The sequence below is a fragment of the Cebus imitator genome, unplaced genomic scaffold, assembly GCF_001604975.1.
Source record: "Cebus imitator isolate Cc_AM_T3 unplaced genomic scaffold, Cebus_imitator-1.0 Scaffold219, whole genome shotgun sequence".
Taxonomy (NCBI): domain Eukaryota; kingdom Metazoa; phylum Chordata; class Mammalia; order Primates; family Cebidae; genus Cebus; species Cebus imitator.
The window spans coordinates 2,950,168-2,973,847 of record NW_016107534.1 but is presented as its reverse complement, the minus strand read 5'-3'; the positions used below and the strand labels follow the sequence as shown (position 1 = coordinate 2,973,847).

Below are 23,680 nucleotides of genomic sequence, written 5' to 3'. Positions count from 1 at the left end.
GCTGGGGAACCACTTGCTTTGTTGGGGGCGGGGAGGTGCCTCCAGGGCTTAGTGACAGGCGCTGGTTCTGTCCTCCCAAGTGTGGGCTGGGGTTGCCCGATGGAAGGAAATGGGACAGTGAGCCGAGGCAAGCGGTGGGAGTGTGCGTGGGGAGGCTGCAGCTGGAGGACTTGCAAACCCTAAGGCCTGGACTCCTCGGCGCACCCAGGGGTGCTCGCTGTCCCCAAAGGGAGTGCAGGCAGTGCCCATGGCCCGCGTCGGTGGGTGGGAGGGCTGGGGCCGGGGTCCTCTCTCTGTACCAGGGGGTCGCCCTCTGCCCTGTCTCTCAGCTCCCCGTTCGCCTACTTCGCACTTGTGTCCCCTGCCCCACGAGACGACCCTACCCCCTCCGCGCCCGTGTCCTCGCCCCCTGCACTGACCTATGGACACGAGCTTGATGTGCTCGCGCTCCAGGAACTCGAGGGCCACGGATACGTTCTCCAGCTTCATTTGGCGGAAGTTGGGGCGCGGGTGGAACTTGCGGTACATGCGCTTCTGGCTGAGCACCTCGAGCAGGGCGATGAGCCGCAGCCCGTCGCTGAGGTCGCGCTGCAGGTCGGTCAGGCGCTTGCCCACGCACTTGAGATGCTCATTGCACCAGCGCGTGAACGTGTTCTGCTGGATCTTCTTCCACGGCGCGTCCTCCGCCAGGTCCTTCTCCGTGGACGGCATCTCGTCCGCCTCGTCGCCCAGGCCGAGGCAGGCGTCCGAGTAGCCGCTGTTGTTCATCATGCTGGCGCGGGCTGGGGCTGCGTCCGGGGCTGGGGCCGGGAATGCAGCTGTCGGGCGCTGTCGGGGCTGTCGGGGCGCGACCACGGGACTAGCTGCCCTGCGCTGCTCTGCGCTCCTCTCCAACTTCTCTCGCTCCGGGGCTGGCGAGGCTTGGCGGGGCTGGGCCGCTCTCTGGCTCTCTCTCTCCCTCCGGGGGCGGAGCGGTGCTCGGGAAGTGGCGGCCAGGCCCAGGCGGGGGGTTTAAGAAGCCCCTGGGCCGCCGCCCCCCCGCCGCGCCCGCGGCCCCCGGGTCCACGTCAGAGCGCCGGCCTCCCAGGAATGCCGCCCGGCCCGCGGGTGGGGGCCGCGCCGCGCAGGACGTCCCGCCCCTGCTGCCCCTCCCCCGCGCCGCCAGAACAGCAGGACAGGGTTGGGGGCTCCCACCCCCTGAGCCCCCGGTGCTGCCGCGAAAGGTGGCGGGGAGGGCGGACAGTTCTCCATCCACATCCAACACACCAAACTAAGCATTGTCAGGAATGAAATAGTACTCCTTCCATACCCCGCAGGCACCAAAGAGGTAAATGGGGAAACCGAGGCCAGTGGTTAGGGCTAAACTCACTGATCTGGTGTTGACAGAATTTTCTAGACTAGCTGGTGGCAAGCTGCTGACAGGTCCTGCGAGGGCTGGCTCCTAGCCCAGGGCATTGTCCACCTGTGGACAGGGAAGGGAAGTGTGCGTGCTTGCGCAGAGACGGCCTGAAAGAAGCAGGAACCTGGCCCATGCCAATGAAGGAGAAGCCTGGGGTGGTGGAGGGGCTGCCTCCGGCCATTGCTTAACTTTAAAGATAGAAAAGCCTCACGTGGGGCCCAAATCCAGAGGCCCAGGGGTAAGACCGAGGCCCCCACCCCTGACTCAGTGTCCCTGTCACCAGCCAGCTCGGCCTCATCACCTCAGAATGAAGCTGAGCTCAGGAAAAGGGTACCAAGTGACTCACACTGTATGTCCCCTTCCCCCAAGTCTGACTCAACTGAGGTGATAAGAGGGGAAAGAGAGACTCTGCCCCCATAGTGCCAGGGAGCCCCCTGGGCAACATGCCCACTTGGGGCATGGGGCAGATGCTGCCAGGGAAAGGGCAGGTCAGCCAGGCAGAAACAGGGAGAGCCCTGGCCACAGCAGCCAGGGGGAAACGTGACCAGGCAGGTGGGCAGGGCCAGGGGCAGAGTGGTCAGGGAGAGCCCAAGGGAGCCAGCTGGAATGCCCAGGCAGGACTGCACTCAGGGCAAGCCAAAGGCTGGAGGCCTGGGGTATAGAACAGCAAGGAAACTGAGGCACCCAAATAGACCCTCCAGTATGGGGTAAGGAGAAAGAGCTAGAGAGCATATTTCTTTCTTTTCTTTTCTTTTTTTTTTTTTTGAGATGGACCTATTTCACTCTTGTTGCCCAGACTGGAGTGCAATGGCAAGATCCGGGCTCACTGCAACCTTTTGGGTTCAAGTGATTCTTTTGCCTCAGCCTCCGAGTAGCTGGGATTACAGGCCTGTACCACCATGCCTGGCTAATTTTATATTTTTAGTAGAAATGGGTTTTCTCTATGTTGGTCAGACTGGTCTCAAACTCCCGATCTCAGGTGATCTGCCGGCCTTGGCCTCCCAAAGTGCTGGGACTCCTGAGGCAAGCCACCACACCTGGCCTAGAGAATGTATTCCTGTAAGGAGAAGATCTATTCTGTAACTCTGTAGCATACTTGCAGCCTTATCTCCCCAGTTCCCCCTTTTTCAAGCCATGCGTCCTCAGCTTTCCCATCCTTCTAGAAACAGTAAGTTGAGCTGACCATATCTGAGCCTGAGAAGTTTCTTCAAGCCAGAGAAGATTCTGGGCCCTTTTAGGTGAATCGGTTTCCCCATTTACCTCTTTAGCCCCTGCGAGGTGTGGAGGGAGCGTATATCATTCCTGACAGTGCTTAGTTTGGTGTGTTGGATGTGTGGATGGTGGGTCTCTCCACCACCTTCCATCACGGTGGCACCAGGGGCCCAGGGGGCGGGTGCCCCCAACCCCATCCCTAATTCCTCTTCTACCTCTGTACTTGGAAAAAGAAGGGATAGTGAGCATCTTTGGGGGCTTTTTCCCCCAGAGGCCAATGAGGGCACCCCCTATTATGGAACTGAGGAAAAGTTTCAGGGCTCTGTGGGGGACAGTGCTTATGATGACAGGGGTCTATGAATAATTTCTCTTCTCATTGAATGAAATCACCTCCTTAAGAAGGGAGGGAGAGAAGTAGAGAAGGGACTAGAAAGAGCAAAGGGACCTCCTGTGTGTAGCTGGGGGTGGGGAGAGCTCTGGGGACCCTGATAGTGACAGGCGAGGTATAAATAGCCTGAGCCCTGCGGCTCATGTTCTGTCGGCTGGCTGCCTGTGACGAGGTGCTCAGGAATTCCACTCTCCCTGTTGGCAACTCCTTCTCCCTATCTCTAGCACTCTCATTCTCCCCAAGACACTTTCAAATCATGGCGAAATCCACTCATCAGGCACCAGTACTGTCCATCCACTTGAGAGGTTGAGCTCTGCTGTGGCGAGAGTCCCGGCTCCTGGGACACACACAAGGGAACTGTATATGTACAAATGCTGACTTCTGACAGCCAGCCCGAGATGCCAGGAGCTCAGGGTTCAGCAGTGCTGCCTCTGAAGCCCTGGTGAGGAAACTGAGGCACAGATCTGAGAAAGGATACATTTCTCTTTGAGCTGCTGGGGTGGAGAAAGGGTTAAGGTGGGGTAGCTTGAGCTGACCACCCCTTTACAGACCCCGATGGTTCACAGTCCTATTTTGCAGGTGGTATCTGAGGTCCCTCAGCCAGCTGAACGCCTCTGTTCAGGTGGGAGAGGCCTGAGGAAGCCAGGGAGGGGAGAAGGAACTCCCAGCGTAGCTTCCCTTGCTTTCCCTCTGACTCATGAGCTCGCTCCAGGAGAGGTCAGTGTACGGGCCCCAGGGGATCGAGTGAATGGTTGGCAGAGGAGAGGAGGGTGCAGAATGCCAAGAGACGGTTCCCGTCACCCACCCTCCCCACCGCAACCGTCCTCAGAAACCTGAGCCTGTTGCTCTCCAGGATAAATCGGGGCCTGACTCAGGCCCCAGCAGCCAGTGACAGTCAGCCCGACCCAGGCACAGGCTGGTGACTCAGCCCTCAATATAGCCCATGAGCCCAGGCCCCGGGCCTGGCCAGCCAGGCTGGAACAGACCGTGCACAATGCTGGGCCTGGGCCTGCCAAGCAGGGCCCCCTCCCCGAGAAGTGCTGACATGCTCCTCCCCAAGCCAGGCAGGGGCACACAGGGGCTTACAAGGGGTTTCATCAGCTGAGGATCTGGGTAGTGCTGGCTGGGGCCACAGGCCGTTTATAGCCCCCTGACGCACCATCTGCTGACCTATCTCAGGAGACCAGGTTGCCTGGCTCTTCACCTGGTCCTGCCTCTGCCATCAAGGGGCTCTGCTCATCAGCCCTCATTATTGGCCATATTTAACTTGGGCTGAGCTGAATCCAAGTGAGCGGGTACAATGAGCCATGTTTGAAAATCCTGTTTTTCTGGAACCAGGGACATTTCCACAGTCACCTGTGATAATACTAGGCTGGCCAGACTCACAGAAGGCACTTTCGGTGATACTGATACAGACTGTGGCTCCGATGCAGGTGCCAGGGACAGCGTGGTAGAGTGGAATGAATTCCAGCCTCTCCATTTCTAGCTCTGTAACCTTGGGCAAGTAATGTAACTCTTTTGGGCCTGTTTTCTCATCTGTTATTATTTTTTTTAATGTGTGAGAATGAAATCACCAGAAAGATGACTAGCATGGTGCCTGGCATCTAATAGGTGATCCAAAAAAGTTAGTTAGCTTCCTCTGATAATCTTGGAGACCAAGGGGTTCTGGCGAGTGAGCACTTCCCCTGCAGCTCTGTGTCCACACCCCCATGGGGACCACTGCCTCGATCTCCAGGCTGTTCCCCTCTCCCCTTCCCTGCGACCCAACACTCCATCTGCCACAATCAGAACTGGCAGTACCTGTCATCTTTAGAACCACCCACCCTGCCCCAATAGCAGCTGGTCCTTGACAGGAGTGGCAGCAGGTGGCTGCTCTACCTCTTGGCCTGGGAAGGGAAACCAGAGAGGGCCAGGCTGCAGGGAGCTCACAGAAAGGAGGCAGTTATGCAGAGGGCAGCATTAGGGAGAGACCGAGGCTCCTAAAGGTGCTTTGAGTCCCTGGTTTTAGCGCACCTAGGCCCAGGTGGATGCCTGCCTGGGGCTTCCAAGGGATACTCCTCCAGATTTGAGATCAATTCCTCCTGCCTTTTTTTTTTTTTCCCAGTATAAATGCAGCGGGTACAAGTGCAGTTTTGATACATGGATATATTGCCTAGTGTGAAGTCTGGGCTTCTAGTGTAACATCACCCAGATAGTGTCAGTTGTATGCATTAAGTAGTTTCTCGTCCCCCTGCCCCCTGCTTCCAAGTCTCCATGTCTGTCAGTTCACATGCTATGTCCCTGTGTACACATTATATAACTCCACTTATAAGTGAGAACATCCTACTGACTTCTTTAAGCTAGCTCAAGTGAATGTTTCACATCCAACAAAAAAGACTCCGCTTTAATATACCTGAGTAACAGCGTATCATTAAGACAAGGAGACAGAAAGCTCAAACTAAATGAAGAGAATTTCTTTAAGTTGCAAGTAAGAACATACAATCTAATATAATTGACTAGGTAGGTGCTTCTCAATTCTTACTATGCATACGAATCAACTGGGCATCTCATTAGAAAGGCAGATTCTGCATCAGTAGGTCTATGTTGGGGCCTGAGATCTGGCTTTCTAATAAGCTCGCAGGTGATGCTGATGCTACTGATCCATGGGTCACGTGGAGTAGCAAGGAGCTAGACCAGCCTGGGTCAGAACTGTCTTCAAAGAGGAGTCATTTAGAGCAGGGGCCCACAACCCCCAGGCCATGGACCGATACTGTGAGGGATCTAGGTTGCATGCTCCTAATGAGAATCTGGCTAATACCTGATGTTCTGAGGTGGGACAGTTTCATCCTGAAACCATCCCCATCCCCCCTCCATCCATGGAAAAATTGTCTTCCATGAAACTGGTCCCTGGTGCGAAAAAGGTTGGGGACCACTATCTTAGACGAAGGCAAGAGGCATGTGGCACTGTCCTCAATTTGCCTAGTTGCAGTCACGTTTCTAGGCGGCTAGTCAAAATTTCAGCACTGGCCCCATGTCTGCGAAAATGGACTCTCAATTCAGCCATGTCACTTCTCTGGGCTGAATACAACGTGAAAATCTCTCAATTTTAAATGTCTTTGCTACTCCCCCAGGTAAGAGCTAGAGAAGGAATGACTTCATTTAGCTTAGAAGTGGTACCACGTACATGCTCTGTACATGTGTTTCTTTGGATGTTTGGTTGAATGGAACAAAGTCCTTTCAGGTGAGGGGGAGGAAGAAAGAGGCCAGTAGTCACGGGGGTCATGGTTTCCGCTATGGCTTAAGAATATGCTTGGGGCTGGGTGTTGTGCCTCACGCTTGTAATCCCAGCACTTTGGCAGGCCGGGGCAGGACTGCTTGAGCCCAGGAATTTGAGACCAGCCTAGGCAAAATGGTGAAACGCTGTCTTTACAATAAATACAAAAATTAGCTGGGCATGGTGGTGCATGCCTGTGGTCCCAGCTACTTGGGAGGCTGAGGTGGGAGGCGCTTGAGCTGAGGAGGTGGAGGTTACAGTGAGCCGAGATGGTGCCACTGCACTCCAGCCTGGGTGACAGAGTGAGATTCTGTCTCAAAAAAAAAAAAAAAAGAGAAAAAAGAAAAAACAAGAAAGAAAGAAAAAAGAATACACTTGGGGTCTTCTTTCATATGGAAAGATTCATGATGAGAACATCCAATCACAAAGTTTCCACAGGAACGAAGGTAAACAGGGACACACACATAAACTACCCTCATCATTCTACTTTGCCCAGTTAGATTCATCTCAGGCCTCTGTCCTGCTCTGAGCTCTAGGAGGCTGAGCTTAATAGATTATATTACCTGAGCACCTCTGCTCTTTGTCTTCCCATTGGGTTCAGCTGATGAGAGGTACCAGCAGAAAATGGGCAGGTGAGAAAAGGTAGGGGAATACATAAAAACCCCAGTTAATCATCGCTTTGGCGGGGGCTGCACCCCCTGTGGCTGCCACGCCTGCCTGGGGCCCATTTTTAGAGCTCCAGCTCTTGCTTCCTTCCTGCTTCAGCCTGGGATGCTAACAGCTTTACATTGTTGCTAGTGCCTGCTACTTCACTACTTTTTGTTGCTTCTCCTAACCCTACCTTTTCTACATAGTCCCTTCATTAAACTCTCTTCATGTAAAGCTTTGAGTGTGTCACCTGTTTACTGCCAAGACCCTGATGATTAAAGTCATCTCTGAGGGTGAATCCCTTGAGAAGTCACAAAGGCTAAGCCAGGAAGGCACACATGTGGATCTTCTTAGGGCAGCCTTCTCATGTAGATAGGTGTGGGCACAGAATCTAAGGGGAGGTCCTCCCCAGCCCCCGTTCATTCTATTTCTCCGTGCTCAGGCAAGTACCTCAGGATGGGATTAAGAAGCATAGACCAACCCTCTGTGAGTCAGCTGACAGCACAAGGGACTAGCCTCTTTTCTGCAGTCATCTGCAAGGTAACAAGCCATATTTAGGAGTCAGACCCTTATGTGAGGTATTTGGTTAAAGGGGAACCGCTCTGTTCTGGTTGTGTTGTGAGGCATTTAGCAAATAAAAAGCCACAGTCTGTGTAATTCAGTTGATATTTAATTACAAGTAACTCAGGTTCTTATACAAGGCAGGAGATGGGAGTCGGCGTTCCCCACAAGACTTTCCAGGCTGGGTGACTGAGGCCGAGGAAATGGGGACACATGGAACATATGGGGAGGGTTCTGGCACAGTGTGTCCTGCCCAAAGCTGAGGGTGGTGGCCACTGGGGATCTGCCCTTGCGCTGGCCAAGGTCTGCCATCACTCCATGAGGCAGAACTCTGACTCCTGCTGTCGCATGTTGGGTAACACATACAGAGCCACAGCTGCAATAGCCAAGAATACCATAGGCTTCCACAACCCAAACATGTTCTGTGGGGACCAAAGAGAAACTGTGAGTGCCCAGCCTCCTGAACCCTGCCCTAAGCCAGAAATCACCTGCTTATGGGTGCCCGAGACACCTCGGGAACTTCGTGGATCAGTCTGTCTTACCTCCTGGGTAACCGGTGGAGGTAGGTGCTCTCTCAGTCCTGGCACCACTAGACGTGGCCCAACACTGTACGTACCACCTTAGGTGGCTGTCTATATCCAGGCCTCCATTTCTCCCCATGGGCTGAGAACACTAGCTCCCAGGAGAAGCAGGCCCAGGGGCCAGACTTCCCAGTGGTTGCAATGAGAAAGGACCAGATGCCATGGCAAGACAGAGGAGGGTAAATCTGGGCCTTTGGGAAAAGCAGCAGCACCTCATTAGCTTCACTGTAGTGAAGTGAACTCAGAGTCAAGAGGATGGGGAAGGGGGGATAAGACGGAGGGAGAAATGAAGAATGTGTGCCACGGAGTGCAGGTCAGTAAGAGGCTCTTAGGCAGACAGACTTTGACAGAGAATGACACTGGTTCAAGGAAATCTAAGGAAACCTGTCACTGGGCCTGGGTCATTAAAACACTCCCAGTTACCAGGTATGTTGACTGACTTCCTGGTGCATGTGCTAGAGTGTGCTGAGGCTTCCAGACACTGCTGGCCACTAGTGAACCCTGCTGATTCATGGGAAAAGTGACACCATCAGAAAATATCCAAAGGGCATCCATTAGGGAATATGAAAATCTTAGAAAAGAAAATACATACTTGGGGAAATAGGTTTTTTTTTTATAACTTTTTTTTTTACTGTACTACCTGAAAGGTAGAATTTGGATTTTGAGTCATAAGCTATGGCATAAGGTAACAGAAAGATGGTTTTCAGTAAAAAGGGACTACAGCCCATTAATGCTAAGAACACATGTGCTCAGATGGTAATTGATCTTAAAATAAGAGGATTTTAAACCTGCTATAAAGAACAAAAAAAATCTCCTGAGCTTGTAGAAATAGCTACTAAGAACAATAGAAGATATGAAATGGAAAGCCAAACAATGTTAGAGGTGGATATACAGAGTAATTCATGTAAGAAAACCAAGAAGTCCAGAGGCTGAGGCAGGAGGATCACTTGAGACCAGGAGTTCGAAGTTACAGTGAGCCATGTTCACGCCACTGCATTCCAGCCTGGGTGTCAGAGCGAGACCCTGTCTCTAAAACCAAAAGCAAAAACTAAGAAGGGAGCTAGCTAGGAAAAAATATTTACAAGCTCAGATGTTTCTATCCAAATGTGCATTGCTAAGAATGTTAGTCTGTTCTGAAAGGAGTGGGGAGCTGAAATCCTTAAATGTGACTGGTGCACTTCACACTGGGCAGAGGCAAGCTTCTACACAGGATGGGGAAAGGGCTGCTGTGGGTGTCCCAAAGGGGTAAGTTGTGTCAAACTTTCCTTCTAAACTAGGTGACCAAAGTAACAAATCACTAGAATCATGTTTTTGGATATGAGCTGTCTGATAGGATTTTCTGTGATATCTTTGCAGATAACATGCAGAAATAAGGGTAGGACGACAGCACGGTTTGTGGTATGACAGGTAAGTGACCAACGAGCTGAATAAAAGAACCCTAAGAGACAACACTCCAGAGGCTCTGTCCTCACTTGTTACTAGATGAAGACAGGGAAGGCGGGCTTGCCACCCCTGTAGATGACGTGAAGGTGGCAGACAGTGAATATTTTAAAACCACAGGGTCAAGATTAAAAACACACACACGAAACCTCATAAGGTAAGAACAATAAACTATAATGGTGAAGAATAGAAAATTCTGCCTTTGAAGCCTCAAAATCAAATGCAGGTACAGAATGGGGAGAGGATGCTCGGCATACACAATCTGCAGAGGGGCTCGTAAACAATACATGAAATAAGTTAATAATATATTAATTACCCAAAGAGCTAATGTGACCTGAGGTTGCCTAAACAGAAGAATGGTGTCTTCCTACTTGGGACCAATGAAGGGAAACTGCTCAAAACGAGGAGAGACGATAAGGGGAAGCAAGATTGGAGTCTTATCTGTGGCTAATATTGAGTCCTTATAATCTGATTTGTAGCTTCCTGGCTGTTTTACTTAACCTCTCTCTGCCTTAGTTTAATCATTATAAAAGAATAATAGGAATAGCTTCTTCACAGGGTAGTTGCAAGGATTAAATCAGTTAATATATGTAAAGTGATTAGAACAGTGCCTGACACATAAAATGCATTTTGTAAGTGCGTGCTCTTTTAATTATTGATGTGGTATTTTATAATTTATAGAATACTTTCATCTACTTTAACTCATTTGGTCCTGACAAAAACCTGTGAGGCGGGCAGAGGTTTGATCATCCTTTGCTTACATTTGAAGAAACTAGGGTTCAGAGAGTGCATTTTGCTCCCTGGGACAATGCCTGTCAGTAGGTGCAGACTGGACCAAGTTCTCCTGACCACCTGGCAGCCACGCTTGCTACCACACTGTGCTCCCTCAGGTCTTGGCTGCACAGATGCATGTCGGGGCCCCCAGATCTCTGGGGATAACAGGCCCCACCAGGAGAACCCTTCACCCGCAGTTCTTCCTCTCCCTCTCATTGGGCTGGGCTTAGTCGGACGTGGTGGAAGGCTGTGGCTGAATGCTTTGGGTCTCGCCTGTAGGGCCTTAAGACTTCTACGGGTGCACAGGGGAGGAATAGTCATAGAGAGGGACCCCATCACTAAAGCAGTTATGGACCAGGGAGTAAAGGGAATACCTAAAGTCAAGAAGAAAGGCGGAGGCTTGAAGATGAGTAACAGAAAATCTGGGGAGGGAGCAGGAGGAAGCACAGAAAAAGAAATGGAGAGAAGTGCTACCAACAAATGCTCCAGCTGCCACCCTGCGGCATCAAGCCTGCCACACTCCATTAACAGGAATGTGAGAACAGAGGGGAGTGGAGGGGGTGGCAGGGAGAGCATGAGAGAGGAGCCAATGCAGGACTACAGAGAATACCTATGGGTTCCAGAAGGCAAGTGGAACCCCAGTTCTACCTTAGGCCATAGGAGCACATTCTGCTTCCTGAGTTTGGTATCCTGTTGACAGTCTACATTATATGTGTGAGAGCTAACTGGAAAGTGGCTAGAATATATCAGTCTTGATTTCCTCAGAACACACATCTCTGGCTAGTAGAAACTTTTCACTAATACCACGATCTCTCCAGAAAACCTAGCTTGGGAAGCCAATTACCATGGAATCTGGCCCACAAAAGAAATAACAGAGAACTAATAAAATATTTCCCGGCATTCTCTTCTGACTTTTCTGGAGACTGGAAGTCCAGAAGCACAAAACCATTCAGTAGAAGGTGCAGAGTAACACAGTAGGGGTTCAGTTCCATTTCACCAAGGTCGAAGGACCAACTTAGGTTGCCCTCCTACCAATGCCCCTGGGAGGATCATGAGGATCATAGCTTTTCGGACCTCTTCTCTCTCCCAACAGAAGAAGGATTCCTTATTTTGCCATCCTGGGTAGCAACAGTAGTGAGAACTTGGCTCTGGGGTTAAACAAAGACAAAGAGAGCCCAGGCCAGCCTGGCAGACAAATATCAGCTCATCAGAAGTGGTCAGGCTTGCCATCACACAGAGGATGAGGGGGAAAAAGAAGTAGTGAGGCAGCTTTGACAGTAGCAACCATGCTGGGCTTATCCAAGTTTTTCCCAGCCAAAGACTGAAACTCAAACCATGTCTCTGGCAAGCATTCCAACCTCCTATGCATTATGAAGACATGCTCCAAGATGTCACAGGCTTTGCAGTAGCCCAAGGAAAAGTCAGAACTAAAACTCAGACTTGAGCGTCACCTATTATAAAATGGCACAAGCAAGAAGCGAGCAGCTGGGAGAAAAGGGAAAGAGGAGAGGCCAGGGCAACCTGCACCCTCCCTCTATCCCTCAGAAGGAGAGGAAGCAATACCAGTACCTGCATTAGGACGACGTCTCAGCCCACCAGCACCAGAGCAAAGCCGAGATGACCACCAGGCCTACAAGAGGCAAGGAGAAGATGGGGGGATCGGGGGTAGGGGATGACTGCAACACACCGAAATGAGAAAGAAGCACGAGGAGAGACCAGGAGATGTGAGACATAAACACATGGATCCAACAGATAATGAAGATGAGAAAACAAAGGGAAAAGAGAAAGGAATCAAGAGGTTAAAAAACAGGTAAGCTAGAGCAGTTGCATGTCTTTTCTGCTGCCTGGGCCTTGGTTCTTTCCACCAGCAGTCTGCAGGAATTGCAAAATTGAATGGGTTAAGCAGCAGCTAGGTCCAAGTCAGGTGGCGAGTCCAGTTTTCTTTCTGTCTTGTCATAGACCTCTCATATCTTGTCAGGCATGAGGTGTCTGCACCTAGACCCTTCTTGTGACACTGCAGAGAGTAAACAGCTTCCTTAGAGGAGTAGGGCAGATGCTTTTCCTAGGTCGCCCTAGGAAAGAGCCAGTGTTCTACCAGGCCACCTATCCCTTTGTTCTAGCCTGCTTTCCATCAAGTTTCTTAGTATTTTGGGCTCTGGTCCCTTGGATCCCCTAGGAATCTAATGATATCACTGTAAGACAAAATGCACTGAAACAAACTGACAAGGGAGAAGGGCTAGTTCTTCCACTGCAACAATCTTCCAGACAGAAACTGGATTTGCAAGGTGGTAACACACATGCCCTAGAGCTGCCTGCAAAAGATGCAGGACCAGGGGGCAAAGGGATCTCTCCGTATGTAGACACATAGAATGTATTTAAAGTAGAAAAATCATGTCTAGCTTTAGAAATGTGGCACCCAAGGTAAAGACATCTGTGAGGCCCTGAACCAGCGCTGGTAGAATACGATGAGTTGAAGGAAACATGATAATGGGAGGGGCTGCAGTGCCTCTGACTTTTCACATCTTAGGTAACAGTCCCTAGCACAAGGTAAACAGAGCACTACACACTGGACAAGTGCTGAAGACCGAATTGCTGGAAATTCCAGATATTCTTAGAGTTGACTGGACAATCCCGCCACAAGAGGCTTTTTTCTTTACCTCTGTTTAGGACAGAAAGAACCTTTAATGTAAGCTGAGGACTTACACAGGAAATACTGTAACTCTTTAGGGGCTCTGAGCCCCCAGTTAAGCCCAGGGCAAGAATTCAGTTGCCACATACCTGCAGAAACATACCAGTCACTAAAATATGGAAGTACTTCTATACTACTGGTAAGTTACCCCTAGCATCCTGGCAGATATATCCCAGGATACCTCCACCCCAGCCTCTCAACGATCCAGCAACTGAAGGGATGGTCTCCTTGGACTAGTCTATGCCCCTACTGTACCGATGTGAAATATTTTCACTATCACTCCTAGGCCCCAATTTCATATCCTGTGATATACAGAATCCAGGGGGTGACACGAACAAAGAAGAGATTATCCCGACACACCCCTAACAGCAACAACAAAGGTTAAAGCTAACAGGGCACCATAGAAAAACTGAGTGATGTGCCCAGGCCGACAGAAATGGCCTGAAGTAGACTTCACACTGTCAACATCCTTCCTGCAGTGCCGAAGAGAGGGATGAGGGCACAGCCTTGACATAAGGAAAGCAACAAAGGCTACTATGTAAATGAAAGGACTCCAGAGACCCCACGTTGGTTCCCAGAAAAGGCGGTCATTGTGAGGTGGTTCCACAGCAAATGGGGCTGAGCCCATGACTTCCTGCAGACAGACTGCTCTCGCCTCCCTCTTCTGCATCTCCACCTCCCCGAAGGGCTATGCCTTAGAGCGCAAGGCCTCTACTCCTGGAGTCATCCATCCTTGGCAGGGCCACCCATGAACTCTGAGGCATCGGAGTCTAAGCGCCCACTTCCCACTTGATCTAGCCCTTGGCTCTGTTTACCTTTTTGCTCTCAGAAAGTCTGAGGGGGTTGTTTTCTTCGGGACTTTCAAGGGAAGGGTCGATGTCATCTTCCTCGTCTTCGTTGTCTTCTTCGTTGTCTTCTTCCTTCTCCTCTTGCTCTCTGTCCTCTTCATTTTCTTCCTGATCTTCTGTGGATTTAGCTTCCCCAGGATCTGCTGGCTCAGCTGCTAGCTCATCCCCACATGGCTCCTTTGTTTCCTCTTTCACTTCCTTCTCTTTTTCCTCCTCCATCTCCTCTCTCTTTTCCTCCTCTTTTGCTAGTCCATCTAATTTCCTCTGGCTGGCCTTGTAGTACAGCACCACCTCCAGACTCTGTGGGATGTGGGGTAGGGCAGGATGAGGGCTGCATTACCTGTGAAGCTCCTAATCTCATGACAAAGCTGTACTAGCTCAAGGAAACGTGACTTCCAGCATGTCACAGTGCAAGGGTGCAGCCCGGTGGTCTGGGACTGCGAGCCAATCCTCCTGAGCATAATCATACCTCACCTCTCAGGACACTATGTCTGGCCACTAAGCCATGTCAGACAGCTGCCAGAACTAATGAGTCTTGGGCTCTGCACCTAAATTGTCATTTCCTACCTCTATGGTGACTCTTCTTTTACCCAATCCTGTTTCACTTATTAGTACACAACTATTTTTAACAAATTCTTCCCTCTTCATCTGTTTGGTACTTCTCTTGGGCATGCAACCCAGGAAGAACAGGGGTCCCAGCAAATGGGGCTGTGTGAAATGAAATAGTTGTCCAGCCTAGGGGCTGTGGTCCTTTGGGGCCGCACCTCCCGATGTGAGTTGTCTGTGTTCCACCCGCCCAATTGCTTCACAGGAAAATGGAGCACCCACTTTCCATTAAGATGGGAACCACTGTAGACACTTCAGAGATCCCAGAGGCTTCTCTACAAATCCCTTGCCTGGTTGAAAGGGCAGTGGAGATGATGCTTCTTCCCAGGATCTCCTCCTCCTTTCTGCTTATCTGGCTACTAAGGTTATTACTCACCTTTCTGGTCTCAAAGTCGCTCTCAGAAGTATCCGAGCATGGCTTGGTCACCTTTTTAGTTTTAACCCCATTGGCATTCTTGTTCATGTTCTTATTAGCATTCTTCCCCCGGGCTTCTTTGAAAGTGGAGGGCCTCTTCTCCCTGAGCTGGCAGAGCTCCTCCTGGCAGCACTGCAGCTGCCCCTCCAGCTGCTCCTGCACTGCCAGAAGCCGCCCCTGCTCATCCATGCTAGCCTGGTATTGCAGCTGCAGCTCCCGCAGCTTGGTCTGCAGGTCTTTGATCTGTTGGTAGCGGAGGGCCAGTTATCCAGAGTTGGTGGGTTATGCAACCAGTTGGTTGCCCACGCAACTAACCTCGGTCCTGCTTGGGGGGTCACTGCCTCAGAAATCTCCCTGCTAAAGGTCATAGGAAGTAGACAATAAAGAAAATATTCAACTGTGGAAAATAAGCCTCTCAAATAGTTTTACAAATAGCTTCTCTCTAACTTGAGGCACCTGACGATTTATATCTAATAAGATCAAAAAAACAGCCGGGCGCGGTAGCTCACTTGCCACCCAGTGTAATCCCAGCACTTTTGGAGGCTGAGGTGGGCAGATCACTTGTGGTCAGGAATTTGAGAGAGCCTGGCCAACATAGTGAAACCCTGTTTCTACTAAAAATACAAAAAAAATTAGCTGGCTGTGGTGGCAGGCACCTATAATCCCAGCTACTCGGGAGGCTGAGACAGGAGAATCGCTTGAGTCTGGGAGGTGGAGGTTGCAGTGAGCTGAGATCATGCCACTGCACTCCAGCCTGGGCCACAAGAGTGAAACTCCGTCTCAAAGAAAAAAAAAAGGTCAAAAAACCGATTTAAATTGTGTTTTTTTACTGTGACTGTCTGGCGAATAATGATAGGGCTGCTATCAATTCTGAACCTCAGGGATTTCTTATAGAATTCTTTTTACGGGAACTCCTACTTCATCCAAGCCATCTCTCTAATAGGAACAATGACGTAAAGAGCTGTGTTGTACACTCCTGAAGTGTGTACTGGGCTCCTGCACCTCACCCTGGAAACAGAGGCAAGTCACACCCTGCTCCCTCATCTCGGGTTTTGTCTTCCCTGGCTGACGGCAACACGTCACCATTCCCTCCGTAGGTACCAATACTAGCCAATCTGGACCCATGTGTTCGCTGCTCTCTGAGTCTCTCCCATGTATATACAAAGAGACTCCCACTGGACTGTGAGCCCCTGGCCAGAGACAAGGCTTCTGTCCCATTTCTAGGAATGGGACATCTTGGCACTGTGAGAGATCCAAAAGGAGACATGTCCCTGTCCTTGAGCTGCTTACAGTCTAGTTGGTGCTCCTAGTTGGTACACTGGGAGACACGGCAAATGAACACACAATGATGAAAGATTGGCAAGTGCAAAAATACACTTCTACAGAAGTGGTCTAGAACACAAAGCAAAAAAGAGAGCAGGAATGGCAAAGAGAGAAACAGAGAAACCATTGACGAGAGGAGTCCTGATGACTAAACTAGTAAACCCCAGCTCCATGAGCACTTGGGAAATGTCATCAGGGATGCAGCAGACTGCCCAGCCTCTGAGCCGCATGCTCTCCCTTCTTTGTCCCTCTCTTTAGCCTCTCTGAAGTGGCCATGACTCCTCTGGCTCCAGGGGCTCCCAGAGGAAACCCTGCCTCCCTGACAGCAGTTACCTCATTCTTGTCGTTCTGGGGGGCCACGGGCTTTTCAAGGCATTCCATGCACTCCTTAAACTCCTTTTCACAGGCATCCATCTCTTCCTTCAGGTCTTTCTGCTTGGCCAGTAACTTTTCCATCTGCTCTTGCAGCTGGCTGTGCTCCTCCTGGCTTATCTGGTACATGGCCTGCACTGCCTGCAGCTTGATCAGCACCTTAGCAACCATTTCCTCAAAGTGCTGTGGGGGAGGGGAGTGAGCAACAATAGCACCCCAGGAGCACCTAAGCTCCAACCAACTCTGCTGGGCCCTTCTCTGGATAACAAACAATGGCCATCAGGATCCGGAGCTGCCCGGGAGGAATACTGTATTTATCCCCATAAAGAGCACCATGGCTGTGGTGAGGAAACAGACTATGGGCCTCTGTTCAGATGGGGGCATCTCTCTATGAGAGGACTGAGGGGGAGGCCAGGCTGCCATAGGTAGAGGGTTTCGCTTACTTTCAGGAGTTCCCCACGTCAGCTCTGACCCCATTCCCACACTTCTTGTCCCTTCCCCTGGCGATGTATCTCTTAAAAAGACAAGAGTCCATCGTCCTCTGCCTGACCTGTCACCTGGCAACTGTTACCTCCATGTCTTCAGGCTCAGCAGGTTCATCTTCAGTGCAGCTGCTGACAAAACTCTTGTGAAAGGTGTCAGAGCTACTGGTGCTGCCGTAAGTCTTCTCATAGGTAATGCTGCTGTTGGTGGTGGTACAATAGCTCTTTTCATAGGTCTCACTGGCACTGGTGCTGCTGTCATAGCTCTTGAGGAGGCTGTCATCACTGGTCTGGGTGCTGGTATAACTCTTGCAATAGCTCTCATTGTCATCAATAGTGCTATCACGACAGTTCTCATTGCTGGGGGATATGCTGCTACCATAGCTCTTCCTGTAGGACTCAAGGCTCATTTTTATAGAAGGGGACTGGACTTGAAGCAGTTGCATTTCTTCCAGGCAGAGCTGCAAGTCTGTCTGCAGCCTCTTCCGCTCCTCTAGGAGCCTCCTTTGCTCTTGCTGCAAGAGCTCCTGCTCCGCCTGACTGGCTTCATACAGCACCTGCAGGGCCTGCATCTGCTCCATAAGCAACTTGGATTTCTGGGGGCAGGGGTGGGGAGACATTATCATTACTCTGACATTTCAGTCCTTTCAGCTGCACCTTTCCTGATGCAGGTGTCTGAGAGCATATCTTAGCAAATGGCACGCCTACATTTCAGCCTCACACCAGCCTGTCTTTGACTTAGCCTACAGGTAACTGGCATGTGTCAGTTTCTTACTCATTTGGGAAAATCTCCCCAAGGCAGATACTCCATGATTTCTGGGCTCCCATTTTGGCTGGTTTCTGCACTCTGGTATATCCCTGTCTCCTTGGAGCAGTGGGTTTCCAGAACACCCTGGCTCCCTACCACACCCTCTTCTCAGTCAGGTATACCAGCTATCCTGGCCTTCAGGTTCAGTTCCTTCCCCCATCCCTAGTTCTAAAATCAGCCCCAGCCTTGAATGCAGCAATATGAAGAACTGGAATCAAGATCTTACTATTAGTTCCTGTATCTCCTGCCCCAATTCTGAATCTGGCCTCTGGGCATGTTTCCCAGACCCTCTAGGCCTGGCTTCTTGGCTGCTGATGTCCAGGATGAGATCTGATCACTTAAGGAAATATTTTATACCTGGTTCACAGCTCTGTGTTACCCAGGCCTCCAGCCTGGACATCTGATGCCCCTGGAATATGACCCAGCCTCATAGCATTGACTTTTGCTACTCCCTGTTCTCCTAGTTCGGCTAAGATCTGAATGAATAGATTCAGCCTAAACCAAAACTGTCTACCTGTCCTTTCTTGCCCACACTGAGACCTCAGAACAACTTGATCCCCCAACCCTGAATAGAATTGTATGGTGATCTCCACCTGTGCCACCTCATCTACATGACCCCTTGCTGGTACTTGAGAGGCACTGATTTTCTGGTCTAACCCCTGTGATCTTGTTCTGTTATTGCCACCAAAGTTCCAATAAAGATACTGTGGTCACTACTAAGAACCTCATATGCTAGGAATTCTTCTCTTGGAAATGAAAGGGACCAAATTTGCCTCATATAGAACACCAAAGGTGATAGATTTTGATAACTGAGAAGTGTACTTTTCCACTCAAAAAAAAAAAAAATGACATGTTTAGGGTCAGTCCAAAGGAATCCAAACAAACACCAAACTGATATTATACATCTTACTGGGAATGAGTCAAATGATCAGATTACAGACTTTGGGTCATCCCAGCTCTGCCCTGAGTGCTCACAGTGCTTCAGCTAAGCACTGTGAATATAAATGTGATAAGAGATAATGGCATCTAGGTGAGGTCCTTTGGCCGTATCTAAAAGCCACCTCTTAATGGAGCCTGTGAGTGGTCACAGCTGGTGAAGGGTAGGGCTTTAGCCTTATCCTTACCCCTGGCCAAATAGGCCTTCCCAACTCTGACCCTTTGGCTGTGCCCAGTCTCCCTGCCATGCTGCTGTGCTCAGGAGAACTGTCTCTCTACCTCTTACTATGGTTACCTTGTTTCGATCACATTTTGAGGACTTAGCCAATTTGGAATCATCTGGATTCTCCAACACTTCCTGGAAATGAGATTCTTTGAAACGTCGCAGCTCTTCATGTAGCTCTAATTGTTCTTTCAATACACAGTCTTGGTTCTGTATCAGCTTCTTCTGTTCCTCCTGCATGCCTTGGTAGAGCAGCTGCAGTTCGCACAGGTCTTCTAACTTGGTGAGTAGCTCCTGACTCTGAGGCGAAGTAGAAGGAAGGAGGCAAGGGATCGTGGTGGTTACCACAAGGAAGTCTGATGCCTCCCTGGTGCCTCATTCCTGTCGTGAACAATTCCCTGAAGAATCTCTGGGTTGGCTTCACAGAGCCCATCAGGGGACAGGGGAGCTTTCTATGGAGGCCTGCTAAAAGTAGTAATGATCTCTTATGTTGGGATATATTTTGTAGTTTACAAAGTGCTTTCAGGTGCATTTTCTCCAGATGGACTAAATAGCTAAATATAAACTGCTGCACAGATTCCAGAGTATAAAAAGATATTTTAAGATTTGAAGCCCTTATAAGAAAACTCTGGCTCTATCGAGCTTTTTGGTTTAGGGAAAGCGGTGAGAAAGTAAGGAGTGGTTGGTAAGGAGAAGAAAATGTTCAATCCCCATCCTTTTATGTTTCCCTAGTCACACAGGGAAGCTTCTCAGAGCAGCTTCCCCACAGTAAGCAGCCGCCTCTGGAGGAGTTACCTTGAGTAAGAGGCCACTCTTGGGCAGTGGTAGTGTAAGCCTGTGCAGCTCTTCCTGCAGCTGGCCCTGCTCCTCCTGCATCCTCCTCTGATCCTCCAGGAGCTCACACTGCTCCATCTGCAGCTGCCCCATCTCCTTCTGGCTGGCCTTGTACTTTTCCTGCAATTCTGTCAGTCTGGACAGCAGTGTGTCACACTGTGGGCGGGGGCGGGTGTGGAGCAGGTGGTTACTCTGTAAGGTAAGCTTCCTGGGTGGCTAGCAGAGCACTTCTGTGCTCTCCTGCCTCTTGTGATTCTCTCCCTGTGCAGTCACCTTGGATGGGTCACCCCAAGCCACATCACACCCTGGCTGTTTAGATGCCAACTGGGGAGCCCCAGTAGGCTACTCTTTCAGAACAGGTTGTTTTAGACTGGTAGCTGGCCATGCTGTAAACTTCTACCATTCCCTTCTGGGGGCAGTTTGATAGGGCCTGCTATCGATGAACCTTCTTCCTCATTTCCCTCTTCCTCTTCTCCAGCCCTTTCGTGTAGTGTGTATATCATACTTCCCTCCTACTGGGAACTCTAGCTCCTGTTATTCTCATTAACCCCAGTTGTTTTTTTTTAATATAATTACAATCCTTACTAATAAGGACTTAATTTTACCCTAAATTTTCCAATTTTTGCTTTCCTAATTCTCTCCTTAAATCTTTAGAAAAGTATGAGCTATTGCTCAATTTGGGTTGAGAAGACTAAATCATTGCAAATCATCCCACTTCCCAAAACCCAAATCTTCCAATATCAGACAGATCTCAATGCTATTTTATGGCTAGAGAAAAAGCAGGTGCTGTCTGCCAGCATGCGTCTCCTTTCCCATTGTTTCTTCCATTAGGGGAAGACGTGATGAGCAAGTCACAGACTCCCTGGGCTCCTAAATTGAGTAGAAATGGAGAAAGGAGGAAACGAGCCTGGATATAAAAAGGCAAAGAGACTGTTGAGGTGGCCCAAATAACCTTCCCAATCCTCTGTCTCCTGCAGGCCTTTCCCCAGGGACAGGAACTACTGAGTTTTCTGGCAGAATGTGACCAGCTCCACCATCTTTAGAGACTTTTGGGTCTCTTCTCCAATAGGCTTCAACACCTTTCTGTTTCCCATCAGTAATCAGGAACTGAAAGTGCTCAACAGGATAAATGATAATGGCTTGCACTTTATACATTATGGAAAAGAAAAAATGAATAAGGCCTTTTTTTTATCACTATCAGAATTTATTACTAAAAGGAAGTGAGATGAGAGTAGTATTCTCTTCCATGTAAAGAGGGCACAGTTCAACCTTCAGGAATTTAATTACTGGCAGGGCTCGGTGGCTCATGCCTGTAATCCCAGCACCTTGGGAGGCCGAGGCAGGTGGATCACCTGAGGTCAGGAGTTCGAGACCAGCCTGACCAACATGGCAAAACCCTGTCTCAACTAAAAATACAAAAATTAGCCAGGCGTGGTGGCGTGTGCCTGTAGTCCCAGCTACTCGGGAGGCTGAGACAGGAGAATTGCATGAACCCAGGAGGCAGAGGTTGCAGTGAGCTGAGATCGTGCCACTGCACTTCAGCCTGGGTGACAGGGTGAGACTCCATCTCAAAAAAAAAAGAAAAAGAAAAAGAAAAAAGAATTTAACTGCTTTGAAGTCACAGAATAAATCCTGGAAGAGCCTATGTCCTTCTTTTGCCCAATCAGCACTCTGGGCACAAGACCATACCCCCTTTTAAAAGCATTTGCAATCTTCGCCAGAAAACCGGCCCCTCTCTCTAGTTGTGTATATGGGCCCATGTATATGTTCTTCTCCACGGATGACTAGATATCACTACAGTTCTAATACCACTGTATAAATATCTATAGCTGTGTAAAACCTTCAGATGTTCTGACTGGGATCCAAATACACTGATCCTACTAAGCTGTGGCTCTGGCTCAAAGTCAAGGTCAGGGCAAACCGTTTTGAAGTCAGCAGCATGTGGCCCTGCCTCTACTTCCTGCCTAGGAAGTCCATCAAGCCCTTCCTTCAGTTGGGTGCCCCCACCTTTTGCCTCTGTACCTCCTCTGTCTGGAGCTAGTGCCCAGGAGCTGTCACCTCTCTGAATGACAATTACCTTATTAGCACACTTTCCTTTGTCCTCTGGAATGGGCTGGGAGGCCTTGAGCTCTTTCAGCTCCAGCCGGCAGAGCAGGAGGTCCTGCTCCAGCTGGTCATACATGTGCTTCTGCCGCTCCAGCTCGTCCTTGCTGGCCTGGTACAGCTGCTTCATCTCCTGAAGCTGGGCGTGGGTCTCTGTGTTCTGGGCAGGGGAAGCAGGCCTGGCCATCACCCCAGGCACTCCTGCTGCTGGGCTTTCTCCTCCCAGGCAGGGACTAAGGGGACCCATCTTCCCTTATCCTACTCAGCCCCAATTTCATCCCAGCCAAGGACAGATACCCAAGATGGACCCATCTCTAACAGGCTTGAAATACAAATCTTCCCAGTGTAGCCTCTCAAGTTAAATAAATACATATAAAAATAATTTAAAAACAAACACAGGCCTTCTGGGGCTTCTTTTTTTGGGAGATGGGGAGGTAAAGGGACTTCCTTTTTATATGCTGATTTTCTAATTTAAAATCCAAGGAAGCTGAGAGCCCTGTGACTCCCTGAGGCCACCTTTCTCCCAAGTACCTCTTTGGCCCCCTCACCGCCGACTCCTCCACACTTCTACCATTCCCTCTCCTCTGTGCTCTCCCCCTCACACAAGATGCCGCCTGGCTACATCCTCCCTCACCTGGAGCTTCTTTTACCTTCTCATTGCTCTCTCTGAAGGAGGCCGCCATATCCCTGAGGTGCTGCAGCTCTGCCTCATGGCACTGCAGCTCCTCCTGCAGCTGCTGCTGCCGTTCCAGCAGCTTTTCCTTCTCACATGTGACATTCTGGTGCTGGAGCTGCAGCTTCTGCAGCCGGCACAGTAACTCCTATGGTAGAAGGGGCTTTGGACAGTGCCTCTGGGCTCCTTAACCCACTGGCTTTTCTATCTGAATCACCTGAAGACACTGACAGTCTAAGATTTGCTTCTCCCTGCCCTGCCCTTCACTTCCTAATGTCCTCACCTCTAATGCAGTACTCGAGCAGGGCTGGAGTTCTTTACCTGTGGTGCTGCCTATGTGGTTGCTGGAATTACTTTTAACTCACTCTTATCCACCTTCCCCAAAACCTCAGAAGGATGCTCTTAGCACCTAAGTTGTCCCCTCACCTCTGGTTGCTGTTACCTTCTCACTCTGGTTTTCTACAAGTGTGTATTTCATGACTTTGAGCTGCCGGAGCTCAGCCTGAAGTCGTAGCTGTGCCTTCAAGAGCTCGTTCTGCTCATCCTGGCTAGTATCATATTTTTTCTGCAGGGTACAGAGTCTGGACTTCAGCTCCTCGTTCTGTGGTAGGGAGGATGTGAGTAGAACAGTTACTCTCAAGAAACAGCAGATCTTTCTATGGATCAGTTGGGTTCCTTTTCAGATGCAGATATCTTGAGGAGCTCCCACAGGTCTAAGGTTTGGTTTCTTCTGTGAGACGGACACTCAGTAATGACCACCATTTCTAGAATGCAGTGCTATATGACTGTTACAGTTGGTTTCCCGCAGACTGTGCCCAGTTGCAGGGCAAGAGTCAGCAAAGCACAGCCATACTCACTGTGCCTACCCCCATTGAAGCAGCCCCTCCATGAGGCCCTTCTGCGCCCATCCCAGATGCCTCCCCGGGAAGTGTTTACCTGGGTGACACTGTGGGAGGTCTGGAACCGAAGCACCTCATTCTGAGCACACTTGAGCTCCCTCTGCAGCCGTCTCTGCTCCTCCTCACTGACCTGGCGATGATGCTGTAGCTCTTGCAACTCACAACACAACTCCTGACACTATGCAGGAAATGGAACAGGGAGGCTTGTTTACT

General features: G+C 50.1%; 2 protein-coding genes across 17 annotated transcripts in view; both read right to left on the bottom strand.

Moving 5' to 3' along the window:
• FLNC (filamin C) overlaps positions 1-1,013 on the bottom strand; it is a 29,560-nt gene extending 28,547 nt beyond the window's left edge. For all 3 annotated transcript variants that reach the window (XM_017549522.2, XM_017549525.2, XM_017549523.2), the window contains exon 1: positions 420-1,013. In XM_017549522.2, coding sequence (XP_017405011.1) covers positions 420-771 — 352 coding nt within the window. In that variant the 5' untranslated portion in view covers positions 772-1,013. The remainder of the gene's footprint in view (positions 1-419) is intronic.
• Positions 1,014-7,550: 6,537 nt separating this feature from the next.
• Positions 7,551-23,680, bottom strand: part of CCDC136 (coiled-coil domain containing 136) — a 31,304-nt gene continuing 15,174 nt past the window's right edge. The window contains exons 8-19 of one of the 14 annotated variants that reach the window (XM_017549513.2): positions 23,505-23,645; positions 23,011-23,169; positions 22,546-22,716; positions 21,870-22,055; positions 19,754-19,948; positions 19,031-19,258; positions 17,081-17,587; positions 16,471-16,692; positions 14,776-15,057; positions 13,761-14,093; positions 11,826-11,932; positions 7,551-7,883 (exon numbers count right to left, since the gene is read on the bottom strand). In XM_017549513.2, the coding sequence (XP_017405002.1) occupies positions 11,831-11,932; positions 13,761-14,093; positions 14,776-15,057; positions 16,471-16,692; positions 17,081-17,587; positions 19,031-19,258; positions 19,754-19,948; positions 21,870-22,055; positions 22,546-22,716; positions 23,011-23,169; positions 23,505-23,645 (2,526 nt within the window). In that variant the 3' untranslated portion in view covers positions 7,551-7,883; positions 11,826-11,830. The other 13 variants (XM_017549514.2, XM_017549516.2, XM_017549515.2 and 10 more) reach the window with 13 other exon arrangements.